Source organism: Jaculus jaculus, chromosome 3, assembly GCF_020740685.1.
Source record: "Jaculus jaculus isolate mJacJac1 chromosome 3, mJacJac1.mat.Y.cur, whole genome shotgun sequence".
In the NCBI taxonomy this organism is placed as follows: Eukaryota; Metazoa; Chordata; class Mammalia; order Rodentia; family Dipodidae; genus Jaculus; species Jaculus jaculus.
In genome coordinates, this window is record NC_059104.1 from 177,281,645 (window position 1) to 177,305,277 (window position 23,633).

Below are 23,633 nucleotides of genomic sequence, written 5' to 3' on the forward strand. Positions count from 1 at the left end.
ATATCTATTGCACCTGCATTTTGGCTCTGTCTTGTTACATAAAAATCAGTTGTTTTCTACTTGTGGCATCACTGGGGCTCTCAAAAAAAATGGCATATTGTATATGGTGGTGTATGTGTCTGGCACATGCATCTGGAATTTGTCTGCAGTGGCCAGAGGCCCTGGCATGCCCATCTCTCTCTCTCTCTCTCTCTCTCTCTCTCTGTAATAAATAATTTAAAAATTAAAATTAAAATAAAAAATACTAATCAAAAAATTTGGCATATTGTGGATTTGGGATTTTCATATGATAGCCAACCTCTAGCTTTCTGAGATTCTACAGATTCCTCAGGGGTAAAGGAGTCACTCTGTGGGGTTACTGGTAGAGTAAATGAAGCAAAGAAGCTTTTCCTAAAACATTTTTTACCTAATACTGGCTCTGTGGGGGTTGGGTATTTTTGTGAGAATTATAAAGAAGGGATTCTCCAGTCACATACATTTACCAAGCACATAGCTAAACAGGTTTTTGTTCTTTTTTTCCCACACAGGACATCCCAAAGCCAACATGCTTAGATACCTCCAAGAAAAAAAAAAAAAAAGTATTACATAGTCTTTCAAATTTTCTATGTCCAGGGCTAGAGAGATTGTTCAGTGGTTAAGGTGCTTGCCTGCGGAGTCTAAGGACCCAGATTCAATTCCCTAGTACCCACATAAGCCAAATGCAACATGGTACATGCGTCTGGAGTTTTGTTTTTTTTTTTTTTTTGCAGTGGCCAGACACACTGGCATGCTCCTTCTTTCCCTCCCTTACCCCTCTCAAATAAATAAATAAAAATAAAATTTAAAAAAGTTCCATGTCCACAGAAGATCATGAGAGGTTAGTAGGCCATCAAAAGTACTATGAGTGACATCTCCTTAACTTACACAGGACACCTGGCCCAGAGCCAGCCACCACTGTATGGTGTCTCTCGTTGTTCCCACTCAGGTCATGGTGGTAGTTAGTACACATGGAATACTGCCAGTCAGCAAGGCTGAGCAGTGTTGGCACTCACCTGGCGGACGGCTCCCACTACCTCAGCCCGGCTAGAGAGGCGGGCAGCCAGGCGGTGCAGGACTGCGATGTCTTCCAGAAGCTTCTGATAGGTCTCGCGATGCTCACAGTGGTGCCAGATAGATGCTGAGGACTGAGAGATGAAAAGGAGCATCACCCAGGGTCCTAAAGCACAGCACCATGTGCTGAGACACCAACCGCTTTGGGAGGTGATTAAGTCATTAGGGTGGGGCCCTCGTGAATGAGATTAGATTTTTTAAAAAGGGGGTTCAGAGAGCTTCCATGTCAGGACATAATGAGAAGTTGGCAGCCTGCAGGCCTAAAGTGTGCCTTTATCAGAACCTGACCATGCTAGAACCATGGGCTTAGATTTCCAACCTCTATAATTATGGGAAATGAATGTCTATTCCTCAAGACATCTAGTCTGTGGTACTTTGTTAGACCAAAGCTGGGCTTGACCTTCATGAGATGAGTCCCAGGCCTCATCCTGAATGAAGGAAGAGGCTTCTATAGGGCCCAGGCCATAATGATCTCCATGTACTGGAAAAGTCCAGAGCAAACACTCTACCTGGGGCCTGAGGAAGTACCATCCCAGCCACCAGGCCTCTTACCCACTGAGGAAGGCTATATCAGGATCTTGGGTGGATTCTCATTTCAGGAAACACTAAAGACTTAGAAAAGTATGGGCTGGAGAAATAGCTTAACAGTTAAGGTGCTTGTCTGAAAAGCCAAAGGACCCAGGTTCAATTCCCCAGAACCCATGTAAGCCAGATGCACAGGGTGCCACCTGCATCTGGAGTTATGGAGGTTGTTTGCAGTGGCTGGAGGCCCTGGCATGCCCATTCGCTCTCTCTCTAAAATAAATAAATAAAAACAAATTAAGAAAAAACTTATGACCCTGAGTATGGCCCAGGACTCCTTAAATCAGGCCCCACCATTACCGTAATGGAAGCTTTGAAGTTTTCCAGTTCCTTCTCCGTGTTTTCCTCTGTCAGGTTGCGTTCCCTTTCAGCCTGGTTAATTCTAGATTCCAGGGTGTAGCTGTCATTTCTAAAGGCCAAGGACAGTTGTACAAACACGTTCTGTTGGGAACAAGAGTGTGGTAGAGGCACTAGGAGGAGTTACTGGGGGAGCAAGGCTGCAGGTGGGCTTCACCTTGGAACCCGGCCCCAAGGCTGCCACATGCAAACGCGGGCTTGTTTCACAGTAAACCTCACAAAAGATGGAGAAAGAGCAACGTGCAGTCCATTGTAAGTTTTCCTGGGCCCAGAGTACAAACTGCAATTTACCAGAAAACGTTCAGACAATAACATTCTGTCTTTTGCTGAAACAAGAATGTGAGCTCCTGTGTTTGGGTTGGGATAAACAGGCAAGTGTAGCTGGCTGTATAAGCAGTTTGGATTTACACCGGGATTTATTGCACGGGGGATTTAGGAGGTTTTGCATGAAACCTCTGTATTTAAAGAAGCCCCATTTGAGAGGAAACCTTGTTGATTCAAAGCAAACCTCAACTAGCTTCTAGTCTGTGTATTTCGAATTCTATGGGAATCACAATTTTAAGTAGCTGCCAGGAGATTAAATGAGGTCAGGTAATTCTGTTAGGACAAGCTTTCTAGAATAAATAGTCAAGCCCAAAAGGCAGCATGGAATACATGGATGCATTCGTGTGTGCGCGCATGTGTATGTGTTTATGCATATGTGTGTTTGTGTATGTGCACATGCAAGGAGGCTATAGGACAACCTCGGGTGTTATGCTTCAGGAATGCTGTCCACCGCTGATTGGAGACAGGGTGTCTCATTAGTCTGGAGCTCACTAATTAGGCAGTGAGCTCCAGATTTCCACTCTGGTCATCTCCCCAGTGCGGGGATTATAGCACGTCACTATCCCCAGCATTTTGTGTGGGTGCTGAGGACAGAACTCAGGTCCTCCTTCTGGTGAGGACAGTATGTAACCAACTGAGTTACCTCCCTAAGAATGATTTTATTTATTTATTTATTTTTGAGTGGGGGGAGGAGATAGGGAGGGAGAGAATGGGTGCACCAGGACCTTCGGCCTACCGCAAACGAACTCCAAACGTGCACCCTCTTGCACACATATGTGACAGTGTGCACTTGTGACCCTGTGCATCTGGCTATGTGGGACCCGGAGATTCGACCATGAGTTCTTAGGCTTCTCAGGCAAGCGCCTTAACCACTAAGCCATCTTTCTAGCCCAGGAATGATTTTTTTTTAAGATGGTAAAGATAACACATGGAATTCCTGGGATAACAGGAAAGTACTAAAGAGAAGCAATGGACAGACTCTACACAGGAAGGGCCTTCCATTCTAGAATCTTCATCTGTCCTGCCTCAGGCAAGTCAACGCCATGGCTGCTGATTGTGCTTGAATTTCTCAAGTTCACCTAACATGGCCAAATGGCCATCGATCTCTAGACAAGACTTGACCTCCAGGTGATGGTGATGGTAATATTGAAAATGACTCCTCACTGATCATCTAATCTATGCCAGCACCGCCCTGAGTTTTATGACCCTCACTTCATTTAATCCCACAACAACCCTCTCAGCTGGGAACTGCTATCCCCATCTTATAGGCAAAGAGACTGAGGCTAGAGAGGTCATTAATTTGCTCAAGGTGACACAGGGAATAGCAGAGCCAGGACTTGACCTTGGCTGATCTGATTCCAATGCTGTTACCACGCTGGCAGCTGGGTTAGAATCCATCTGAGGGCAGGGTCTGATTATTCAATAAATTTCTCATGACCCAACACCACAGTTGTCAGAGTGGCTTTGAGCTCATGGCCCAGCAATGAGGATGCTAAGATCTGTGAAAAGTGCTCAGAGTTTAGCTCTCTGTGCCTGGTTATCCCCTTTAATGGCAGTGTGACACAAAAGGTCTTGAATTCAGTTTGAACATTTGGGTCCAACTCTTATTTCTGCCAAGTCAGAGGTCTAGGATCTTGGGCAAACTATTTTACCACCCAGCTTTCTCTGCGTGCAGAGCTGCCGAGAAGATTCGCCTCATGGAGGGCTCTTGCGTTATGGCATTAAGTGCAACGTCTGGTGCAATGCTGCTATCTGTGGTAGACATTTCCCATGGTCCATGTTCCTTTGCTCATCTGATCTATATCAGCAGTCTTCGCTGTCCCACCTCTGAGATGTTCTTTGTTCATCCAACTCTTTACCAAAATGAATCACAAAGTTCCTCTCAGCTCACTCCTCACCCAGCAGTGGGACAAGGAGGCCCCAGGGGACTCATGGTCAATTGGGTAAAGCTATACCATTGGCCTTCCTGCTGAGCTGGGTTCTGTGAGGCTGGAATCCTCAGAGGACAAGCAAGTACCTTTTTCCTCTAGACCAAAGTTTGAAAGTTATAATTTTATCATCTTATGAAAAATTTTGGACTAAATCTGATACAATTCTGCAGTCTCCTGGCTTTGTGTAGCTGACATTAAAGAACACAGATCATCCTTGAAGGAATGTGGAGTTTCCAAGTACCTTCTTACCTTGAACCAGATTCCTCATGAACTGAGATTCCCAGTAGTTCAGTAGGAACCAAACATCTATATTATCCCACAATCACTCATTCTCATCTTTGCATGATGATCTCTCAAGGCCAGGGCCTAGAGAGATGGCTCAGTACTTAAATGCACTTGATCGCAAAATCTGATGATCCGAGTTCAATTCCCCAGTACCCACATAAAGTCAGATGCACAAAGTGGCACATGCATCTGGAGTTTGTTTGCAGTGGCAAAAGATCCTGGCATGCTCATTCATTCTCATCCTTTCTCTCTCCCTCTCTCCTTGCAAATAAATAATATTTTTTTCAAAGTTAGGGCCATACAGAGGCTGGAGGAAGGAAAGCCTTGAACAAGGCCCAGCAAGTCCAGTCACTAAATTTCATGAGGCCCTTGAGTCACTTACCTCAACTTCCTTTTCAGTAAGGGGAGGGGCACTGTGAAGAAGAAAAAAAAATCACAGGTTAACTTTAACCAACCTGTTAAATCAACCAAAGGGTGACTTTGAATGACCAGTAGGTCATGTGTTTCTAGGAATGTACTAAGCTGAGCTAGTGAGATGTGAGGATAGAGTCTCCCTTGTCTGCTCTGTCAGTGTGAGGCACCAGTCCTTATAAAAGTGACATGGAAAATATTAGATGCTGAGGTCAGTCTCCAGCAAGGTGATTTTGGGCATGTTATTTAATTCCTCTAAGCCCAGCTTACTCACCTGTAAAATGGGAATAATACCATCTACTGTGCAAAAGTCTTTTAAGCAACATGCACACATATGTATGTATGAACGTGTGTGTGTGTGTGTGTGTGTGTGTGTGTGTGTGTGTGTGATCAGCCCTCCTTATCTGTAGATTTCACATTCCTGGATTCAACTAACTATAGATTGATAACATTCGAACAATATTGTATCTGGACAGAATATATTCAGATTTCATTTAGTCATTCTTCAAGGAATACAGAATAGCAACTATTTACATAGAATTCACATTACATTAGATATGTTATTTAGGGGCTGGAGAGATGGCTTAGTGGTTAAGGCACTTGCCTGCAATGCCTAAGGACCCAGGTTAGATTCTCCAGAACCCATGTAAGCCAGATGCACATGGGGGCACATGTATCTGGAGTTTGTTTGTAGTGGCTGGAGGCCTTAGCATACCCATTCTCTCTCCCTTTCTCTCTCTCTCTCTCTCTCACACACACACTCTCTCTCTAATAAAAAGAAAATTTAAAGAAACATCATTTAGAAATGATTTAAAGCACATGGGAGAATCGAATAGGTTACATGGAAGTATATGTCATTTGATACAGGATTTGTGGATTTTCGTGTCTGTGCAGTGGATGTGTCTTAGAACCAATTCCCTGAGTACTGAGGACTCAGTATTACAACACCCCCACCCTGTGCTCACCCAGGAAACATTGGCAGTGAGTACTATCCACCCCCAGGCTAGCTGTGAGGACTAGGAAAGGTCATGTGCATTTGTCGTTTTCAAGCCATACCTATCCAGTTTGCACTGTAGCTTTTGGGGGGAGCTACTTAGCTCTGCAAAGGCTATCTTCTCTCTGGCTATTGATAGAAACTAAAAGATGAGAAAGGGTGGCTGGAGCAATGCCCAGCAAGATCTGAAAACAAGTATCAGAGTGGCAAGGAAGTCCCAGCTGGCACACAGGTGACCTTCTGACAAGTTCCTGTACAGCTCCCACAGCCCGTGCCAGTAGCAATGCCCTTATCTGGGCGCTCTGTGTGGCTGCCACTGCAGCGCCGTGCTGGTCACTGAGGCTGGCCCCGTCGGAGGCTCTGATAATGTAAATATGGCCCAGGCCCTTTCCTGTGCTGGGTGGGGAGGCCAGGAGGGGTGCAGCCAGCGTCACAGGACTTGGCGAGAGAGCCCGCCATCAATAAGCAACTCAGGAAACACAGCTTCCTCCCTTGGACGGGTGCAGAGGGACCCCGAGAGCAAAGGTAGGGGTCAGCCATCTCTGCAAGGGGCTGGTTCTCACCCTTGGCAAGGGGCGCTGGGAGCCTTCCTGTCAGGGTGACGGCCAGCCCCCGTGGCCATCAACTCAGCGGAGGACAGAACACGAGACAAACAAGTGTAAAGATCACTGACGCTTATAGTTCTGGTCACAACCCCACCCAGTGGGCCCTTCCCTCTGAAGGTCAGTGCATTCTGCACGTTACGTAGAGCATGTGCATGCTGTCTGAGTGATTTACCAGAGTGCTTGGCATGTGCCCCTGATGCCGCCCGATGTGTTTGGATGTTATGTGAGACTTACATATATTTTTATAAATAATTAACTAAGCTTTTTTTCCTGCTTTGATGACTCATATGCTATAGAACATATCTATTTTTTATTTCATATACATATATATATATAGATATAGATATACAGATAGATAGATATAGATATAGATATAGATATAGATATAGATATAGATATAGATATAGATATAGATATATAGATATATATGTATCCGTTTTTTGAGGTAGGGTCTCATTGTAGCCCAGGCTGACCTGAAATTCACTCTGTATTCTCAGGGTGGCCTCAAACTCACGGACATCCTCCCACCTCTACCTCTCAAGTGTTGGGATTAAAGGCATGCGCCACTACACCTGGCTACTATTTTTTCAATATTAAAAACTGTGAGGGGGCTGAAGAGATGGCTAAGTGGTTAAGGAACTTGCCTGCAAAGCCAAAGGACCCAGGTTCAATTCCCCAGGACCCATGTAAGCCAGATGCACAACGGGATGCATGCATATGGAGTTCGCTTGCAGTGGCTGGAGGCCCTGGTGCACCCATTCTCTCTCTCTCTCTCTCTCTCTGCCTATTTCTCTCTCTTTCAAATAAATAAATATAAATAAAAATATTTAAAAAACAGAATAAAAGGAAAATAGTTAATAAGTAAATTTAAAATTAAAAGAAAGAACTGTGAGGACCAGGGAGGTGTAACTTAGACCACGAAGCCACATGGCATATCCAGTTCCTAACGCAGAGCTGTGTCTTATAAATGACATCAGCAGCCTGGAGGCAGAGCCCATGGGCCTGCGTGTGCGTTCACTGGAGGGTTGGGAATGTCTGCGCCACGGTGCACGTGTGGAAGTCAGGGTGCTGGTCCTCCCCTTCTGCTGGAGGAAGGGCCTCTCGCGGCTGCTTGCCAGTGTGTTTGTAAGGCCAGCCAGCCGGTGAGCTTCGGGGGTTCTCCTGTCTCCCGCGTGCGCTGGGGTTAGGGGTGTCTGCGCTACCTTGCCTGGCTCTGCATGTGTTCCAGAGCTCTAAACTCGGGGCCTCGGGTTTGCAGGACAAGTGCTACTTACTGGGCCTTCTCCCTAGCCCTGCTTTGTTTTGTTTTTTTAATTTTTAATCTTATTGCCTTTGCTATTGGTTGCCTCTTAAAGCAAAGGACTAACTCAAGGTCTAAATATTCACTCTTTAGTCCTGTGTTTTCTTCTCAGAGTGTTATCACTTCTCTCCTGTTCAGCTCACTTGGAGTTCACCAGTTGGGGGAGTTGGGTGACAACGTCACTCTTTCATGCGTGCCTTGCCAGGTGTCCCACCACCATTTGTTGAGACTGCTTTCCTTTCTGTTTGGAAATCTGTTTGCTAATCTTCACACGGGCGCCTTCTTTTTGCCATTCATCTCGGGTTTTTACCTTGCCATAACTCTCTCCTTGATTCCCTATCCAGACCTTCACTCCCACGCTCTTCTCTGCATGCACTGTATCTCATGGTCTTGCTAATGACTTTACCATCTCATGTTCCAGCCCGGTGACTAAGGGCCTGTTACATCTGACACGGCCCTAAGTCTCGGCTCCCACAGCCTCATGGAGCCAGTGCTCCCTGTCAGAGTCAAGCATAGGACTCATGACAAAGGCAGTGAAGACCAGGCGCAGAAAAGACCTTCGCTCCGCATGGGCGGAAGTCTGGGAGGTTTCCTCCAGGCCATTATGCATGCGATTGCAAACATTCTACCACTGTGAGCACACAGATATCAAACCTAGACTCTCCCAGCATATGGTATATCCAGTAAATGGTCTATCTGGATCAAGACGCATGTCTCCTGGCTCAAAGCCCACCATCCTCTGCTGACATGAACCCCCGGAGACCCCTGCACCCTCAAGGGTTCTGCCCATCTGTGAAGCCCACATACTCTTGGAATTGGAAACACCACCGTGGCACTGTCTTTATGCTTTTTTTTTTAATTATTTTATTTTTTTTAAAATTTATTTATTTGAGAGCGACAGACACAGAGAGAAAGACAGATAGAGGGAGAGAGAGAATGGGCGCGCCAGGGCTTCCAGCCTCTGCAAACGAACTCCAGACGCGTGCGCCCCCTTGTGCATCTGGCTAACGTGGGACCTGGGGAACCGAGCCTCAAACCGGGGTCCTTAGGCTTCACAGGCAAGCGCTTAACCGCTAAGCCATCTCTCCAGCCCAGTCTTTATGCCTTTTTTAAAAACTATTTTTAAAATTGATTTAGTTTATTATTTATTTGAGGGAGGGGGCAGATAGAGAAAGAGGAAATGGGCACACCACTAGCCACTGCAAACAAACTCCAGACACATGCACCACTTTGTGCATCTGGCTTATGAGGGTCCTAGGGAATCAAGCAGAGGTCCTTAGGCTTTGTAGGCAAGTGCCTTAACCCCTAAGCCATCCCTCCAGCTCCATGCTCCCCCACCCCCATCGCCCCACTGCCTGGACCACTGGACTTCGGCAATTCTGGGGTAAGAGCCAAGATTCGTTCTCCTCTGTGTCTCACTTACTCGAACCCAAAAGCAATCCCTACAGTGTCCTCCACAGCATATGTTCTGCTTTTACCTTCCAGGGAGAGACTTGTGGACCCTCAGTTTGCGCAGCAGCACGTCAGAAATATTAGGCATGACGTCCAAGCCACTCTTTGATTCTTCTTCAGCCGTCGCTGAGGAGACTTCAGAAGACGTCCCTGAAAAACACAAGTGCCTCCTATAAAACGTGTTTGAAATCCCAGCAGTAATGTTGGTGGTTGGCTTCAGGGGCCAGGAAGGGCTTCAACACTTAATAAACATCTCATTTTGTTCCAGAGGCCTTATAAATTGCCATCTTGCTATATCCTCCTCACAATGTGCCAACAAGCTAGAACAGACTCATCCCATTTTACAGAGGACATGATCCAAGGCTCAGCCAGGTTGAATGGATTCCTGGAGATTCAAGATCTAGTTAATGGCATACCAAGATTCCAAACCAGTATCTTCTTCCCATGCCTCCCCACAGCAGCAGGTGAATCCATGTCTATGGTCACATGTTAGGTAGAAGCTGGTTGTCTCTTTGGTTATGATGTGTGTGAAAAAACCCTTCTATTTGGCAAGCTTTTCAGGAGATGTCTTGCCCAATTATTCTTTCTCAAATAAATTCAAAAGTTCTAGTTCCTGCCTACATACCACCACCTGGTTTCATAGCCCTATAGATAGGAACAGAAAATAGGGATTTTTCCAGGATAAAGCTAAGGTCATTAGGCCTCTGATCTCATAAATACAGATGCCTATTAGTCCACAGAGCTAACCAATAGTCTTTGTTACCTCCTGAAAGGTACTAGACTGGGCTCCAAGAGCAGAAAACCCACTATTCCCTCTCCCATAAACCTTCCTCCTGTTGGAAGACAGAGAGTGCTTATGTTCTCCAGGGCAGCCCTGCCATGATTTTAGATCCATGGTCAGTGCTTCACTGTGGTATACTGTGGTCCTCATCCAATGCCATGACGTTTCTGTCCAAGAGGCCTGGGTGTGCTCTAGCAAGTTCAGTAAAAGAGGACCCTGGCATGTGTACCTGGAAATGATCTCTCTTTCCAGGCAGTATGGGCTTCCTGGCCTTTACTCCACACATGCAATGTGTTTATAGTGAAGTTAAAAAGCCTCAGATCCATGTTTTAATGTCTTCTATGGCCTTTGACCTGGAAGCTGTCCAACTGTAGGCTAAGTAGAGATTTGGGACTGAAGGAATAGTTATAGCAACTATCTAAACAAAGTCAAGACTGGGAGCCAGGTCATCAAGGGAGACCAGGCAGGGAGAAGATGAGATGTAGTTGGATTTTTATAGTTAAAAAAAAAAAAAAAGATAAAAACTCGCCGGACGTGGTGGCGCACGCCTGTAATCCCAGCACTTGGAAGGCAGAGCTACCTCTTTAAACAATAAACAATAACAGAAGGGTAACATGGGTTTTCTGATAGTTCCGGTATCCATGTGAAGGTTAGAGGGCCACCTATCAGAGACAGGAGAGCCAGCATGAGTTTTCTGGGTATAGTATTAGCTGACACACGTCGTCTCGGGTTCTCTGCTGGCATTGACTGCTGATATTTCCATGTGACAAGGGACAAACCTCTGTTGCTCTGACCTCGCTCTGCATGTTTATGTGCCTCCTCCACACCCAGCAGAAAGCCAAGCAGACAGTGGTCCTGAGAAGTCTGTGGTGCCACGGAAGCCTCAGGAAGTCTACTAAGCAAGTGAAAGGCTGCTCAGGGGCTTTTTACCAAGACAAGAACCCACCCCCAATCTGAGAATGCAAAGGAAGATGGAAGGGAAAAAAGACTACGTAGGGCTTCTACTCTTAGAAAATCAGTCCCAGCATTGGGTGCCCGAATCCACTGCCCTCTTCCTGAATCCAGCAACAAGCTCTTAAAATGAAAAACAAAAGTTAAATCAATCAACATATATCAGTGACTGTTCAAACACAGGCAAAGGTAATATTCTTTAAAAGTAATGGCTAATCTCTCCAACTTATAAATAGGTGTTTTTTTTTTTTTCAAGGTAAGGTCTCTAGCTAGATGTACAAAGTGGCACATGCATCTGGAGTACATTTGTAGTGGCCAGAGGCATTGGTGTGCCCATTCCTTCTCTCATTCTCTCTCTGTTTGCAAATCAATAAGTAAAAATATTTTTAAATTTATTTATTTATTTATTTGAGAGCGACAGACACAGAGAGAAGGACAGATAGAGGGAGAGAGAGAGAATGGGCGCGCCAGGGCTTCCAGACTCTGCAAACGAACTCCAGACGCGTGTGCCCCCTTGTGCATCTGGCTAACGTGGGACCTGGGGAACCGAGCCTCGAACCGGGGTCCTTAGGCTTCACAGGCAAGCGCTTAACCACTAAGCCGTCTCTCCAGCCCAGTAAAAATATTTTTAACATTTATTATTTGAGAAAGAGAGAGAGAGAACTGGTGCACCAGGGCCCCTGTAACCGCTGCACACAACCAACATCATAAACGTGCGCCACCTTGTGCATCTGGCTTTAAGTGGATACTGGGGAATCGAACCAAGGTCCTTAGGCTTTGCATGAGCCATATCTGCAGCCCCCAATAAAAATATTTTTAAAAGAAAAAAAAATAACGGCTAGAGAAAGACAGAAGTTACTAGAAATAAGTGTGGCGCTCTCACCCTTGATAATCCTTTCTTCCTTCCCAAAGAATGAGATTTATTTTTCTTTTCTTTTCTTTTCTTTTTTTTTTTTTTTCATTCTTTATCGAAAGTCTCAAGCCCAGTCTGTCTTTGAACTCACTTTGTTGCTCGGGCTGGCCTGAACTTGCTCTGATCCTCCTGCCTCAGCCTCCCGCATGCTGTGATCCTAAGCATGTAAGGCTGAGTTCTGGAAGGCAGATCTGAGAGGAGAACTTGCTATAAAGAATGCCATGACACAGACCAACAACAGAAGCAGACAGAGTGGTGAGCAGGCAACCAGGGAAGGAGACTCAGTTTCTTCAGGGCGGAAGGTTCTCTGACCTGCCAGACCCCTGTGGCAGAGAGCGAGGCCAGAGCTGCCGCCCGGGTCAGCATTTAGCTTTTCCTACTGGGAAGGAGGGGCAGGCGGGCAGAATACTGCCTGGCATTCTATCAGAGTTGCTTGCCTTGAACAATACGTAGGGATTTACCAGAAAGGAAGACTAGGAATAAATACATAAAAACACCTTGCTGATGGAGTGAGAGGCAAGAAATGTCCAGAAAGCCCCAGTTCAGCTCTCTCCCTGTCCCGTACCTCCCTCTTCTAAACAGTAGCAAAGTGACCCAAGTCCTTGCACTCTGTCTGTTTTTTCCTTCCTGTGCCTGGTAGGAGAGTGGATCCTGATTAAGGCTGAGTCAAGTCTGGAAGACAAACATCTGGGCACAGTATTCCTATAATTCTCTCTTAAATTGGTGAAACAATCCAAAATTAGCTATATTTTTCACCCAAGGGAACAGATGATACCCCAATTTGTTAGAATAAAACCAAGTCTTACTTATAGTAAGGAAGCAGAAACACACTTCTCACAGCTCTATCTGAACTTCCCCTTTCCTCTACCTCCCAAGCAGCAAAAAAGCAAACAGGGAACACCCAGTCTTCAGCTAACATATTAAAAAGAGGATAAAGATTTCAGATGAGGCAGAAGGGTATCAACAAAAGTTAATCCCCCCTCCCCCAAACACAGGTAAAGGAGAAATCCATGTGGAAAGGTTCTGCTTGTTCTCTCTCTCTCTCTCTCTCTCTCTCTCTCTGGAGAGAGAGAGAGAGAGAAAGAAAGAGAGAGAAAACAAATGACCTGGCAACTATACAAAAACACTAAAGTCAAAAGAGGAAGGAAAGGCAGGAGGAAGGTAGCAAGTACGGGAAAAAAGGAAACACATAGAGACAGATGTCAGGATGGAAACATGGCTGCAAGAGGCCCACCAAAAAATGCAAAAAATGCATTCCTGTGCAAAAAACATAGCACATATTCTGAGCTCTAGAAGAAATTAGGATCTAGAAAAGTAAAAATAAGAAGTCAGAACAAGATACAAAAAAAAAAAAAAAAAAAAAAGGTCATGGAATGACAGAAGAGGAAATCTATTTAAGAAAACAAGTTGGAGACCAGAAGAGCAGGACTAACCCAGAAATTGAAAAAGACAGAACTAGTTAATATGTTGGAAAATGAAGGAATGTGGCACACGGCGCTTCAAAGTCAATTAGTAGGAACGTGGTGTAGACTGGATGATCATAAAGAAAGAACAGCGTAGAAGACTCTGTTACGTAGAGACGGGACACGGACCTGACGCTGAGACACTGTTGACCATTTCATAGCTCATGCTGCCTATGAGAGACTGAGGCAAACAAATGGATCACAGAATATACTTGAAAATAGAACTGAAGGGAGAGGTGGACTTGTAGGATAGCTGAGTATATACTGGTTTTGTTGTTTTTGATAAAGGTATATAAAGGAGTCCTTTTCCAGCTAGCCTTGCAGAAAGCACAAGACAGCTAGAGACATGAAAACAGCTGGTTTTGTGCTTCTCTAACAACATGGAGGGCCTCGGAGCACATGACGAAGTTCCAAGGGAAAGTTACCAAAGAGTCTTATAACTACGCAAGCTGTTATGGAAAAAGATGAAATGTTCAAAGATGTTAGAATTCAGCACATATGCCCCCTAGGAAAACTATAGGATGATGAAATCCAGCAAAACGAGACCATAATGAAAACTTGAGAATAATGAGCCATGGTGGAGGGGCTGGTGGGGAGCATGGAACCCTGTTACCTGAGTCCACAGCTGTGGCTGCAGAGTGGGGTGTAAATGTTACAACATAAAGATGATTTGGCATTACGCAGGTGGAAACGGACGGCAGGAAGAAATACGAAGGTGAGAAGAAATGTTGCCTGTATCAGACAGCTTCAGGTTCACTGAGATGAACTTTCAGACCAGGCACAGTTATGGAGGAACGGATTGATTGAAGCTTACAGATCCAGGGGAAGTTCCATAAATGGCAGAAGAAATTGGCCTACCTTCACAGGACCAAGCAGAGAGAAAGGAGCACAAACCAAAAGCCACACAGCACAGCACAGCACACTTCAGGAACTCCAGCTAGGTACATTTTGCACATCTTTAGATTGAAATCTGAAAGCCACCACCACACCTTAAGATCCACCCAGTGACTCTGCCTCCAGCCAGGTGGCTATAGATGTAAACTACAAACAATAAAAACCTGAATATATTGGGGGCCATCTATTCAAACCACCACACCACCATTCTAGCTTTTTCCACAGGATGTCAGCAGGCAGTGACGATACGTTCTGATGTCTCTGGTTCTTGGTGCTGGATTTGGGGGGTTTAATCCTAGAGACACTACCTCTTCCAGGCTAGCTAATTCCTGGAGGCAGGCAACAGCTTTCTTTTGTATGAGCTTTGAAATGTAAACCAACCAATCCAGAACCTATACCCAAACCATTTCCTGTATCTATTTCTCTCACCAATATTCAGCCCTGCCCCAAATCACCCCAAGGCCATGTATTCAACAATTAGACACCTCCCCCCTAGTACAGAGCCTACCAACATGATTCCAGCTATCCAATCCCAAGCCTACTCAGGCCATTCCTCCTGGCTCACACCTTCCCAAAATAACCCAAGTGAAGGCTCTGGGATACATCTCTCCACCCTACTGCTTCCAGACTGACCCTGGTCCTCTCTCAAGTGGCCATTCCTCTTGTGTTAGAGATTTTGTGAGGATAAACTTCTTCCTTCTTATCCTACCTGACTAAAACAAATTCTAGGTACAAATTTAAAACAGCTAATTGAATTGAAAACTTAAAAAGAAAAATAAGCCAGGCTTGGTGGTGCAGGCCTTTAATCCCACAAAGGTAGAAGGCAGAGGCAGGAGGATCATCATGAGTTCGAGGCCATCCTGAGACCACATAGTGAATTCCAGGTCAGCCTGGGCTACAATGAGACTACCTAGAAAAACCAAAAAGAAAAAAATCAGAAACTCTACCACCACTCTAGTCCCTGAATGCATTTCCTAATACACAGTAAAATCCAATTTCTCCTCTGTGAAGGAAGCAATCACCAAAATTCAGCAAGTCTCAACAGTTTCACTTCACTTTAACTCCAACTCAATGAAATCGTAATTTTTTTTTTTAATTTTGGAAAAGTTCATCTAGTATAATCTTCCTCCTTCCTCCTTCTGTATTTGTAGGGAAGCAGTGTTTTGGTACAAGGCTTTCTTTTTTTCTTTACAAGGATTTTTCGTTAGTGGGAATTTATGATAATGAACAATTTCTCAACAACATAGTAAAATTGATTTCTAAATATCTGCTTGTACAATCTCATTTCAGTGAACACCATTGTTTCTGGCCATGTTAGGAAAATGGTAAAGCAACTTTTAGGGTTCGGACTAAGGATGCTCAGACAGGCTGACACCAAGAGCTAAAGGTGTTGGTTGGAATGAACTTTCTTTACACCTATCTTCTCAGAAGGCCTCTTCCTTGGGTGAGAAGTGAGGCTCTGAGCCCAGCCTTGGGGGGCCTGGAAGGATCGCTTGCCTTCCTCAGAATCCAGAGCCAGATAACCAATCACCTCTTAGATACCACCAACAATTTGACAGCCACGGTTTACGGTACATCAGCCATATATTCTGTAGTTGTTCTTATTGATTGCTTGCCGAGTCAACATTGCTAAGCTCATTTCTGGGGAAACCGAAGATCAGTTAGGATAAGTAGATTCTCCAGGTCTCAGCCAGCTCATAGCAAAACCAGGATAAAAAAGCAGGTCTGTTCTCCCTGTTATATGCCGTCTGCTTCCCTTGGACACTCATCATGTCCAAACCCAGACGCACTGTCTTCTCAGATGAGCTCTACCCTTCTGTACCCCCAGACCTGTCACCGACACAGCCATGCACACAGATGCCTGCCTGGTCATATTTCTGGTCTTCTGCTTACCAAGTCCTGCCAAGCTCACCTCCAAATAGCTCTCAAACTGTCTTCCCCATGGGCCTACCATCTCGTTGCCCCTCATCAGCTTATTTATATTTTGTTTTACATGATGTGGTGGTTTGAGTCATGTGTCCACCATAAACTTAGGTGTTCTGAATGCTAGGTTCCCAGCTGATGGATATTTGGGAATTAATGCCTCCTGGAGGGAGTGTATTATTGGGGGCGGGCTTATGGGCTTTATAGCCAGTTTCCCCTTGCCAGTGTTTGGCACACCCTCCTGTTGCTGTGGTCTACCTTCTGTTGGCCAGGGGGTGATGTCCACCTTCTGCTTATGCCATCGTTTTCCCCTGCCATCGTGGAGCTTCCCCTCGAGCCTGTAAGCCAAAATAAACCTCTTTTTCCCAGAAGCTACTCTTGGTTGGGTGATTTCTACCAGCAATGCAAACCGGAGTGCAACACATGATGTCGCTTTATCTCCACTGAGGGAGGCCCTTTCCTAAATGGGCAGAGCCTGGGCCTTTTTCGAGGTAGGGTCTCACTAGCCCAGGCTGATCTGGAATTCACTATGTAGTCTCAGGGTGGCCTCGAACTCATGGAGCTCCTCCAACCTCTGCCTTCTGAGTGCTGGGATTAATGGCATGTGCCACTACACCTAACCTGAGTCTTTCCTTTTTTTCTATAACAAATTCCTACACTCACCTGTCTCAGGCTAGTTTTTAATAATCTGTTCAGAATAATTAGTCTAGAATACAGATGTGGTCTTAAGGCTTCTTTACCTATAAGTTTTCCTGGCTTTTCGAGTGTCCTACATGAAATCCAAACTTACCACTGGCCCTCAAGGCCTTCACACTCTGATCCAGCCCACTGCTGTGTCCTCCGGGACACAAAGCTCATCTCCTTAGACACATGGTCCATGCTGAGGTCACATGGAATTCCTTCTGTTTCTGCAGCCTACGGAGCTCTAGGAGATGCCAGTGTGCCTTCGTTCCCGCTGTTCTCCCTGTCTGGGGTCCCTCCTCTTCCGGAGACCAAAGCCGCCCCTCCCAGAAGCCCCCGACTCATCCCTTCAGAGCCAGCTGCCTCTGCCTCTCTGCTCGCAAGTGCTCGTGTTCTGTTAAAGTCTCATCGCAGTGCGTAGCAGTGACCTGGCCCACCTCTGGGTGTCCTCCCACCGCTGGTGAAGGTGAGTTCATCATTCATGAATTCATTTCCTATGTACCAAATGCTTCCGGTTAAGATGCTTGGGACTAAAGATACTGTGCAAAGCAAACTGCAGAACCACTGGGAGATTAATCAGAGAGAAATGGAAACACTGCACTTCTTACATGACTTAAAGTAGAAGAGATCTGGAGATGCCATGGAAGCCATTCCTATAAAAAAAAAAATGGTCATATGTGACCAGACCACTTATGATACAATGAAACTTCATTAGACAAAGAGGAAAAGATGGGAAAACATTCCAGGAAGAGGGAATAAAGATGAGGGAAGGCTGAGTGGCTGAAGGAGAGCCAAAGAGTTGGCGTGTGGGGAGGGAGAGGGTCCAGAAGCGCTGGGAGGTGAGTGGAGCTAAACACAGAGGCCTCGCGGGTTTCACTAAGCATTCCAGCGGTCATCCTAAAAGCGGAATGAGACCTCTGACACGCTGAAACCTCAGAGCTTGTTCTGACCATCATGTGGGTTGTGGTTTGAACTGAGTGAGTGGGCAGAGAGTGTGGGCTGAGGGAGCATTAGGAGGCTGTTGACATAGACAGACTGACTGATGATGGTAGTTGGAACAAGGCTTCCTTAATCGTAAGGAGAGCCTTCTCTTTTTACTGTGTGTGTGTGTGGGGGGGTGTGTGCATGAGTGTATGCATACTTGAATGCATGTAGATAGGCACATGTGTGTACAGGTGTCTGCTCATGGGTGTGAAGGCCAGAGGTTGACATTAGGGGCCTTTTTCAGTCACTTTCTATCTTATTAAGACAACGTCTCTCCTTGAACTTAGAGCTCACCAATTCACCTAGATTAGCTAGCCAGTGAGGCCCAGGGATTCCGTGCCCATCTCTCCAGAACTGGGATGGGGTTACAGACACACTCCGCCATGCCTAGCATTTTTATGTAGGAACCTGGGATCCAAACACGGGTCCTCGCGCTTGCGACCCAGCTACGTTAATGCAGTGAGCCATCTCCAGCCCCTGAGGCTTTTCTAAGACCGTGTTTCTCGAGCGCATTACCCAACCTCACATCTCTGCCTTGAAAACACTTGCAAATGATCCAAAGTCAAAACAATGGACAAACATGGTCCCTGAGAAGGGTGCTGGTTGGATTTTTGGGAAGATCAGATCCAGCAGGGAAAAGTCCTCAGCCAAGGTTCTGAAGACTCCAGAATATTCTGGTAAGGATCTTCCCCGACTCCCCAAGGAGCAGCCAACAACCTCACCAGAGACGTTGAATTTTCCCATGAGCTCATAGGCACTGTTGAATGAAAGCCTGGCAAGTCTCGAGCCAGGGTTCAGAGTGCTCCCAAAGCCTTCTGATCTGCACACAAGAGGGGAAAGGGCTTGCAAAACGCAGGAGAAGGGAATTCGAATTCTGCAACCCAGCATGGGTGTCAGGTCTCCAACACTGTCCTGCATACTGCAGAGCAAAGAGTGTTGTCTCACTAGGTTGCCATGGTAAGCAATCTATAGCCTCAATGACAGTAATGTAAATGGTCATCAGGGTCCTGCTGGACAGAGGACCAGTACCACTCGAAGCGTCGTCACACCAGTTTAGTGAAGTACCCAGATACCATTATTGTTCTCATTTTACAGATGAGAAAACTTGAGACGCTAAGAGAAGAAGATACTGGCCCAAGGGTGCGCAGCTTAGGAAGCAATGAAGTACATGCTCCCACACCCTGGACCTGGCAACAAATAGGAGAGGATGTACATTCGTTGAGCACTTAGTGTGGTTAGGTTTATTTTTGTAAAACTTTATTTAATATTTATTTTGCATATGTGCCTGTAGTATAATATATATGGTGTCATGGTGTGTGTGTGTGTGTGTGTGTGTGTGGTGCATGCACATGTGTATGTAGATGTATGCGTTTCATGTGCCTACATGCAGAGGCTAGAGGAGAATGTCTGGTATTTTCTTTTTTGCTCATTCATGGGTCATTTTAGGTCAGACTGGCTGACCAAGGAGCCCCAGAGATTCCCTGGCCTCTGCTCCCCACAGGACTGGGGTTACGGGCATGCATGGCCATGCCCAGGTGTTTACATGGGTGCTGGGGATGGATGGAACTGAGGTCAGGTCAGACTCCCTGAGGCCCATGCTTGAAGTCCAAGCCCTCTTACCTGCCCAGCCATCTCCCCAGCCCCTATTTTCTCCCCTTCTTCTGCTTTAAACTAGGGGCCTATAGGAGTCAAATTTACTTACTTGGTGATTTTACTTCTAAAACATACTGACTCATTACTATTGAAAAGAAAGAATTTGCTATAGGTAGTGTATCTCTAAATTGACATGATTTTTGTAAGTCAATTTGACAGCGTGAGTACATACATACTGCATACCATTGTCTATAGTAGAGAAAAAACTGAAAACAACATAAAAATTAATACAGATGGGTGAGAATGTGTGTATATATGTATATTCACATCTATCTAATTTTTAACTTAAAATTAAACATCTCCACATGTATTAAGTGGGAAACTGTCTGATTATAAAGTTGAAAAGGCAATGTACCAGGTACCTAGTTAGCCATCCAAATGTGTCCACATGACGGTGGTTATCCTGCTAGCAACCAAGTTCCCAGCTTCCCTCGCCACATGACCTTATCAGCATCCCATAATTGAAGCTGAAGGGATGGGAACAGCTTCTATGTTATTTTTTTAAAGCTTACTCTGGGATTTCACTCTCTCATAGGACTCGAAATCTGCCAAAGATCCACTTTTCACAGGATAGCAAGTCTAGCTTCAAGACCTGGCAAAAGGAGAGCAGATGAGGCACCAGAGTCTCAAAATGTCTTCATTGAGTAAAGCCAACCAATACCTGAACAGCTTATTTTGAAATTGTTACTGAAGGGCAAAATAAGAATACATTATTATATTTAGATAATCCAAGAAAGCTGTAGGATACTTTAACAGAAATACTTATATTCAGACTTTGGAAGTGCATATAAAGAAAATATGCCAAATATTTATAAATAGGAAACACAGAAGAAAAAATTATCTATAAGTATAAAATTATTAAATAAATTAAATGATATTCATAATCTTTTCAATAACTAGGAAAAATACATTTAATAAAACTTAATACCAATCTTAAAATTTAGAAGAGAAGTAATATTAACTTGAAGAAATACATAAGATAACATAAAATATTAAATGCCATATTTTATATTTATTAGAGGTGGTATATAGTTAAAAGATATTGACTAATATAATTTAAATTTTTACTTATGTATTTGCACATGTGTATGTGCTTTTGTGTGCTGGGGATTCTTGCCTGGGCAAACACCAGGTACTTGCACCATGTTTTTGTATCTGGTGTATATGGGTGGTTTGGAATTTGAACCTAGGTTGGCAGGCTTTGTAAATAAGCACCTTTAACGGCTGAGCCATCTTCCCAGCCTCCAATAAAATTCACATAGTGCATAAGACACATGATGTGTGGGAGAAGCACATACTAAATTCAAACAAAAAGAGAAACAAGATGGCTCATGCGCTTAATTCCAGCACTTGGGAGGCAGAGGTAGGAGGATTTCCATGAGTTTGAGGCCACCCTGAGACTCCATAGTGAATTCCAGGTCGCCTGAGCTAGAGTGAGACCCCACCTCAGGAAAAAAAAAAGAGAGAGAGAGAGACAGAGAGAGAGAAAGAAACAAGACAAATGCTCTCTTTGTCATCATTATCAAATTAGAGAATGTTGCCAAAGTAATAAAACAGGACACACAAGGGGAATTGCACATATACTCACACAAATTCATGCAACCATGACAAATGGTGAGATGAATAAAATAAAAGCAACATATTGTCTCATTTCAAATTTTAAAAAGGAATATATGCTCCCAAGTGGTCAGAAGCCTTTGAAGTCAGATGTATCTGAGTTCAGGTCCTGGCCTCGGCACTGGCCGGCCACACGGCCTTAGCCTCGGTTAGGTTCAAATTCTTCACTGATCAAGTGAGTTCAATAAAACTTTTTTTTGAAAGCCAGGTGTGGTGGCGCAAGCCTTTAATCCCAGTACTCAGGAGGCAGAGGTAGGAGGATTGCCGTGAGGTCAAGATCCTCCTAAGACTACGTAGTAAATTCCAGGACAGCCTGGGCTAGAGGGAGACCCTACCTCAAAAAAAAAAAAACAACCAACCAAACAAACAAAAACTTCTTAAGGTCGTTGTGAACATGGAGTCAAATACTATCGAGGCAGGTGTCAACTACTCTAGTTTTAACCATCACACTAGTCATGACAGTGCTTACACTCCCATTTAATACTAGTATTTATTACACAAGACGCACAGGGCACCAAGGGGTCATCTATGCCACCAATTATCAGCTAGAAAATATAATGAATGAGAGTCTTCTCAGCAATAAACAAGCAACACAAGGTCACACCTCTAAGAGAGGAGAGCCATGTACAAAGTACCTTCAATATTCTCACAGAAGAAGGATACCTAAATTAAGGAGGTCTAACTCTATCCCCAAAGGAGAACTAAATGTTTGCAAATCTAGTAGACTAAAGGGTTATAAATTATACAACAAATAAAACTTGGACATTTATGCTGAATCCAATGCAAGTTTAAAATAACCATAATTAGCCAGGTGTGGTGGTGCACGCCTTTAATCCCAGCACTTTGGAGGTAGAAGTAGGAGGATCACCATGAGTTCAAGGCCACCCTGATTGTATGTAGTGAATTCCAGGTTAGCCTAGGCTAGAACAAGACCCTACCTTGAAAAACCAAAAAGAAATAAGTAAATAACCATACTTGGTGACGAGTGATGGCATACACCTGTAGAATCCCTGCATTTAGGAGGCAGAAGTAGGAGGATCAGACAGCTAAAAATTGATCTACCATATGACACAGCAATAGCACTCCTAACCATGTATCCTAAGGACTCATCTCATGACCTTAGAAATACTTGCTCAACCATGTTTATTGCCGCTCAATTCACAATAGCTGGGAAATGGAACCAGCCCAGATGTCCCTCAACTGATGAGTGGATAATGAAGATGTGGCACATTTATACAATGGAGTTCTACTCAGCAGTAAAGAAAAATGAAGTTATGGAATTTTCAGGCAAATAGATGGATCTGGAAAGGATTATACTTAGTGAGGTAACCCAGGCCCAGAAAGCCAAGTGTCGCATGTTCTCTGTCATATGTGGATCCTAGCTACAGATGACTGGACTTCTGCATGAGAAGGAAAAACAACTCAGTAGCAGGGGCCAGTAAGCTAGAAAAGAGATACAAGAGAAAGGAAGGGAGGGGGGTACTTAATAGGATGATATTGTATATTGTAAGTAGAAGAATAGATTAATAGGGGTGAAAAGGCCCAAAATGATGTCAGGGGAAGACATCAAGTAAAGGAAAGGTGGAAGGAGTGCTAATCAAAATCTAAGAGGATATATAAAAATCATATGAAAGGAGAAAGTGGGGGGGAGGGAGGGAATTAACATGGGATTGTTTTTATAATCATGGAAAATGCTAATAAAAATTAAAAAATTAAAATTAAAATAAAAAAAAATCATATGGAATCCCACTTTTTTGGACAATGGAACACTCAGAGGCCATAGATTGCTGCTAGAAAATTTTCAGTGCCAGGAATGGGATACCTTCCAGTGAGCTGTTGGCCAGGGAGGTCCCTGATACCCCGAAAACATTATAGGTCATTGCTGAGGCCCTTGGTTTCCCACCAGGAATAGATGGTAAGACCCTATTGCTGAAGATTCCACATACTTGGGCTGCAAGGCCACTGAGAAATCCTGCTGGAACTGAGCTGATAGCTTCCTCCATGTAGACCAGCTGACAGAAAGCTGGAAGAAGCCATTCTGCATGCAGTTCAATGGGAGAAAGAGAAATCATCAATGAAGATACTCAACAGGGGACACTGCAAGCCTTATATTTGGCCAGCCAGGCCAAATGAGCCAAAGGGTGCAATAGTTGCATGTCTATCATGGTGGAAACCAACTGCCCTCTCATTGGACTGGAGGCCTGCTCCATGGGAGGGAATACATCCCTGATACTGAAAACTTAAAACAGGGGTAGTCATGAGCCCTAGGGGTGTAATTTCTGCTGTTGTCTGGCAAAATGTATATACTATGCTTATTAAACTGCCCAGTAAGCACTTCTGTTAATGTTCATACCCTTATATTAATGCTACTCTCAGTTTTGGTAGAGAATCTTCTCTTTTCAGATGGCAGTGACTTTGGGATGACTCAGAAGGTATCATGGTG

The 23,633-nt window shown here is 44.6% G+C and overlaps 1 protein-coding gene across 8 annotated transcripts in view; it reads right to left on the reverse strand.

The window, feature by feature from the left end:
- Positions 1–23,633, reverse strand: part of Irag1 (inositol 1,4,5-triphosphate receptor associated 1) — a 132,002-nt gene that overhangs the window by 29,710 nt on the left and 78,659 nt on the right. For all 8 annotated transcript variants that reach the window (XM_045146523.1, XM_045146521.1, XM_045146519.1 and 5 more), the window contains 4 exons: positions 9,357–9,480; positions 4,951–4,981; positions 1,972–2,112; positions 1,032–1,163 (listed from right to left, as the gene is read on the reverse strand). In XM_045146523.1, coding sequence (XP_045002458.1) covers positions 1,032–1,163; positions 1,972–2,112; positions 4,951–4,981; positions 9,357–9,480 — 428 coding nt within the window. The remainder of the gene's footprint in view (positions 1–1,031; positions 1,164–1,971; positions 2,113–4,950; positions 4,982–9,356; positions 9,481–23,633) is intronic.